At 37.3% G+C, this 5,978-nt stretch overlaps 1 protein-coding gene across 1 annotated transcript; it reads left to right on the top strand.

Moving 5' to 3' along the window:
• The first annotated feature begins 23 nt into the window (after nucleotides 1-23).
• LOC136267023 (E3 ubiquitin-protein ligase TRIM71-like) lies at nucleotides 24-3,669 on the top strand. Its single transcript, XM_066062080.1, has 5 exons — nucleotides 24-566; nucleotides 1,149-1,693; nucleotides 2,024-3,049; nucleotides 3,099-3,337; nucleotides 3,388-3,669. The coding sequence occupies exons 1-3, from the start codon at nucleotides 54-56 to the stop codon at nucleotides 2,874-2,876; spliced, it is 1,911 nt and encodes a 636-aa protein (XP_065918152.1). The 5' UTR covers nucleotides 24-53; the 3' UTR covers nucleotides 2,877-3,049; nucleotides 3,099-3,337; nucleotides 3,388-3,669.
• The last annotated feature ends 2,309 nt before the right edge of the window (nucleotides 3,670-5,978 follow it).

The raw sequence follows: 5,978 nt of genomic DNA, 5'->3' as shown, positions 1-5,978 counted from the left end.
AAGCGCGCCTAGTAGCTGTTTATTCAAAGGGTGTGCCGTGCGTTTTGGTTAAGATGGCTTCTGCTCTCCTTCCTTCCGTGTCGAAGTGCCAAGTGTTGATGGAACATTTCGATAATCCAGACCAACTTCAAGATGCTATTAACTGTAGCGAAGAGTGCGTCGCTCTTTTGAAGTATCCCGCCACCATGCTCCTTTCTGAATATTGTCCTGATCATCCACGAAGAAAACTTGACGTGTTCTGCAGACAATGTGGAACTGAGTTATGTAGAGATTGTGTCTCCCATGGTCACTCAACACACCAGCGCACTAGCATTACAAGTGTGACTGATGAAGAAACCAGGAGACTGGGAGAGGCTGTGGATCACATGATGGGTTTACTGGAAGAGACGAAACGAGCAGTGTCTGTTGTGAAGGAAATGAGACAATGTGTTAGGGGCAGAAAGGAACACAACATGGAGAGGACAAGGGAGGTGTTTAATGCTCTTAGAAAAGTCATTGATGAACAAGAAGAACAGGTCATAGCAGATATTACCAAAGGAGCAGACAGGAGGGAGAACACACTAAAGGTATTATTGTGTAGTTGTAACATGGACATGAGTGGTCTATCTGATATGTCAACCCTCAGACATATTTATGATTGAACACATGCAGTGTAGAGGAGTATAGCAGCCATTAGCAGGATAGGGAGTGAAGAGATAGCTATGGTCCTGAGACTTTAGGTAGACTTTGTGGCTTTCAACAACGCTACTGGCATTTTCTTTAATGTGCCACACAAAAGTGTCATTGTCTCAGTAACATGATACAGTAGTTCTAATAGATATTGTGTGACAACAAATACCAGCAAAATCACTTACACAAGATTTCAACCAATCAAATCGATTCATTTTTGAACCAAACCATATCACATGGTTTTGTGTACTAGATGAGCCCCTCCCACCTACCATTTAGCATTCTTTATTAGAGAAAATTAAAAGCAAACACATCATCTGTTTTACTGACTTAAAGGCTTGAAACTGGCTTGAAATTGATAGTCAAAGCTAAACCAACAATGCTAACATCAGTAATATTATGCTACAAAGTAGTTCTTCCTGGGATTGGTAGTGGTAAAGATGTGTCTCCAGTTATTGTTGTTCTTGTGTTAATATTAGCTACAGCTGGAGAGGTTGTTGTTGCTATGGACACAACTACAGAATTGTCTGGAGCTATTGAAGAAGACAAGAGAGAACAAAGTGACTACCACTGAACTGGTTAGGAGGAGGAAGATACTGGAGCGACGACAAGATCACCTGATGATAATGAAGAGGAGATCAAGACTGGAACCAGTAATGAAGGAACAAAGAGAAGTTGAGTATGAAGAAATGGAACGTCTTTGTAAGGAGGTGACCAAGTTGGGAGGATTTCTACCTCTGGACCCCAGCAAGTGTGAAGTGACCTTCCGTACAGCAATGACAGTAATGAACAAAGAGACGTCACTAATGGTAACACTTAGAGATGTCAGTGGTGACATTGTTGATGACAAGAGTACTGAAGTAGAAGTGTCCATGACCACCAAAACTGGAAAAGCCATAGTAGTGGGACCAGTCAAGGATGTTAGTGGTAGAAACTATACAGCATCCTTCACTCCCAGGACTTTTGGGAATCACATGGTATCAATTGCAGTTGATGGACAACACATCCCAGGCAGTCCTCACAAGTAAGGAATAGTGTGTGTTCTATTAGAGTGTTTTGTGGATAACATGTGAGGTGTGATTGTATTATACTTATTCAGTTAGTGTATACTAATGTTACACAATGACTATACATATTAACACTACTACACAGTCAGTCTATACAGTCACACTACTATACATTAGCTATACATGTATTATTTTCCCATACAATGTGTCATACATACAAAACATACAAGTGATTATCACTCAAACTTTCCACTATAATGTTATCTCATTTCCTGTACATACAGGAAGTGATGTCACCAGTATTATTAATGTACAGTAGATCATGTGATCCTGTCATGTTACTGTAGGATATCAGTTGTACTGAGAGACTACAGCAAGATGAGAGAAGGACACTGCCAAGTTATGACTCATTATGGGGGGAACAAGTTTGGTAAACTCCTTGATGTTGCTATAGGAGTTAATAATGAAGTCATCATTGCTGATTATACTAACAAGCGTGTAATTGTGCTGGACTGTAACTTTGCCTTATTAGCAGTGATTGGACAAGGAAGTGGTGACAACAGATTGGTTAATCCTAGTGGTGTAGCAGTCAGTAAGGATGACATCATAGCCATTAGCGACTTTAGTAGTCATCAAGTGAAGAAGTATTCCCTACAAGGAGAACTCTTATCAATAATTGGTAACAATGGAGAGAACAACAATGGCCAGTTTAGTGGTCCTATGGGACTAGTCTTCAGTAGTAATAAAATGTTGTATGTTGTAGATAGGGGGAATCACAGGGTCCAGGTATTCCAACAAGATGATAAATTTGCATTTACATTTGGAAACTATGGGTCCAACCCTGGACAATTTCGGTGGCCTGTTAGTATAGCAATTGATACTGACAATAGAGTGTTAGTTAGTGATCATGGTAATCATATTAGTCTCTTCAGTCATACTGGCACTTTTATTAGTAGGATTACATGTGATAGACCAGTGGCCATTACTGTTAGCCCTGATGGTCACATCATAGCTGGTTGTGGTGGTGATAACAATAAAATTAGAGTATGGAGCCCCACCCATCAGTTAATAGAACAGTTTGGAAAGAAGGGATCTCAACAAGGAGAATTTAGTGGTATTAATGGTATAGCAATAAACTATTCTACTGGTAGTGTTTATGTTGTGGAGGGATACAACAAGAGACTACAAGTTATCAGTTAAATTGTTATTTTGTGTGTTTGTATGATGTAATCTATTATTACCATGGTTACTGATTGTTTACACAATATGATAATATTCTAACTAGAGAGGTTGATTGGTACATATTAGTGTGTGAGGGGTGATGGTGTGGTTGTTTTGTGTCGTTACTAAGCACTGTTACCAGGAAGTTACCAGTAAGTGTTGGTGATGAAAAGCTGCCATACAAGTGTCTTTTCTATACAGGTGGAGAAAGTAGATGTGTACAATGAAGATCATCTGAAATGATGTCATTGAGGACTTTTAGCCAATCAGATTGTACTGTGTGTACAGAATAAAGTAATCAAAATGTGTTAACGTGACAATGTGTGAACTTTATAAATCACCAGTGTCCAGATCATGTGATCCACCCAGTGTAGTGACATCTACATGAGGGATTTGTTGTGGTTGTCAAGTGATTAAATCAGTCAATTCACCTTAATAAGGTATGTGAACTACCCTATTTGGATGTGTCATTTAAATGTGTTTAATTCAGGAGGTGTTACAACATGTTCTCCTATTTACCCACGGACTACTCACACCCACACCACACCTCCACACTAGGGTATAGGGTCTGGTGATAATGGTTAGGATTTTTGGATCACCTGTCAATTTATTAGTTCTCCATTACCACATGTAGATGATGTAATCCTAAGACATTCTAATTGGCTTAATGTATTTTAAACACATCAGTGTCCAATACTGACCAATATCACCAGATCCTACTCTCCTGTAGAGGTGGGTGTGGTCACTAATGTACTGATTGGACAAATGTATTTCTGTGTATTTGAGAATTGAATGAATCATTTTCTTTCATGTACATAATTACTATACGAAAACAGCCTTTATGGGATTTGTGACTTATGAGTAGTCTATAAACTAGTTAACTGAGGGATAGTACATTACTGATGCTGCATGTGAAACAATAAAAAATTATCTAAGTCTCCTACCAAAATTTTGTACCATATATGGTATATAGTAATGAGGTTTACTATACAAAAATAGATTTTTCTGTCGTTACCACTTTATAGCACTGTTAACTTCAAAATTTCTTGGCTTCCAAAGCTGAAATTTCAGTTGACCATTCCTTTAGGTAAAGAAAAATGTAATTTGTAAATCCACTAACATGTGGGGTTCTTGCAGATTTGGTCACATAATATTGATACTATTCTGAATGAAAATCATACTCTAAGCAGTCTGGTAAATATCAACTACTCTAATAGAACAGTCACTTAGCTGCAGTACTAGTGGAAACCTTTCAAGTGTTGTATAATTATGTACAATATTTACTTAGTCATTATTATACTTGTTAATATACATGGTGGCTACACAATCATTGCCATTATTAATGTCACACAGACAAAAATGATTTGTAACAGTTTACCCTACCATGAACTAATGGGGACCAAGAGTCAAGTCACACTAACTTGTTATTACAATCTTTCCCAAAGTATGGTCCATTAAATACACTTCCTGTTGACATGTGACCACATTCAAGTTTGTCTACACTGACCATGGCCATTTTTAGATAACTACACATTATATTGTTGAACTGCCACAAACACTGACTATAATTTTAGTTGTATACTAGTATCATAGACATCAAAATACTCCCAGCCCACACTCATCACCTAGTGGCACGTGTATGCATTACTAATATTGGCTGGGCTAACAAACTGAACTGTTTACTAGTTACAGGGTCATAATACCTCCATCATCTTGTGGGTAGTCTTGTAGATGTGGACTGGTGACGTACTCCATCTATTATTGGTTTATTATCAGTTCTAAGAAATTGAATTGCCAAATCTTAATAATGACACAGTTCAATGACTGATCCAATCATCCAATCAGAGCACACCATCATTTTAATGCTACAACAAGACAAGGATAAGTGCAACAAAAATAATAACACATTAAACAGTTGTTTAAAATTACTCTAATGCAACATAACATCAGTACAATAGCTAAGCAAGTGGAGTAGTTTTCTTGTTTATATTGTAAACCATTTAAATATGTAAACAAACATTTATACAGTGTTTTCCTGCTAAAAACAATGATGTGGTGTGCCAGCTTTCTTTGAAGTAGTCCACTCCACTATGTGTCTTGTTGTTTGTGTATTCAATGACAAAAACAAAATTTGTTTTGCATTAGTAACTTCATGGTCACTCCTCAAAATGGGACAGTGGAATTTCCTACTAAGCCCGGCTGCATGCCAAACTTATGCAAAGAAATAAACCATCAACAAAGTTTTATCTTCTCTGAATTGTTATAATCATATAGCTGTGACCATTTAATCTGTAGACCACACAAAACGTAGCTATAGGCCGGCATACAAAAAAATTTACTGAAACTTGCCAAAGTTAAAATGAGCCAATCATTTTCCCATGTGCACTTGAAGTCTACAGTATACACTCTACTACTATACCTACCTCAAGTCAACCTTCACATGTGAATAAGTCACTTCTGGTACTGGTACTGACATGACTGTAAGTGTCTTGTCATCAAAACCTTCCAACTCCACATAGTTGCCGTGGTCATGTTTCTGTTAGTGAAATATAACAGAATGTACATAAAGAAGTAGTGTTTAACTTTGCACAAGGAATTGCAAATACCTCTAATGTCTACCAAATTACGGTCACATAACTGGATTTTCAAAAAAGGAGATCTTTCACACACACCCAATTCCATGAACTTCAATTCAGATACCATAACTTAATACATATACCTGAACCATCCATTAAGTGATGTATATGTTGGATGTTCTCACTTGCTTTTTGTAAGTTGCAATTCCGGTAGAGTGAAACTAATAAAAACCACTCATTAATCAATACTGAGCAGTTTTAGGAATGTACAAGTGATGGATGATTAATGGTTACAGTATAAAGGTGTCAATTGAAAGTATACATGTGCACTTTATGGCTTTGTCCTTAGGTGTAATTTTGATTGGTCATAAATATTGTGTCAAACACTTGAATGAAAGGATTTAAAATGTTTTCGGAGGGTCATGTAGTACAAATGAGTTGATTGTGTAATATAATTCTACCAGGATTCAGCTCACAGTGGAACCTTGGTGAGACACATCTGTAG

This window comes from Dysidea avara, chromosome 1 (genome assembly GCF_963678975.1).
Source record: "Dysidea avara chromosome 1, odDysAvar1.4, whole genome shotgun sequence".
Taxonomy (NCBI): Eukaryota; Metazoa; Porifera; class Demospongiae; order Dictyoceratida; family Dysideidae; genus Dysidea; species Dysidea avara.
Note: the sequence above shows the minus strand (reverse complement) of the source record. Positions and strands in the feature narration are given on the sequence as shown.

What these genes read in the sequence shown, in the direction of transcription:
- LOC136267023 (XM_066062080.1), top strand. Translation starts at nt 54, where the DNA reads ATGGCTTCTGCTCTCCTTCCTTCCGTGTCGAAGTGCCAAGTGTTGATG. An exon ending in GGAGGGAGAACACACTAAAG is followed by an intron (nt 567 to 1,148) that starts GTATTATTGTGT and finishes TGTTAATATTAG; the next exon opens with CTACAGCTGGAGAGGTTGTT. An exon ending in ATCCCAGGCAGTCCTCACAA is followed by an intron (nt 1,694 to 2,023) that starts GTAAGGAATAGT and finishes ATGTTACTGTAG; the next exon opens with GATATCAGTTGTACTGAGAG.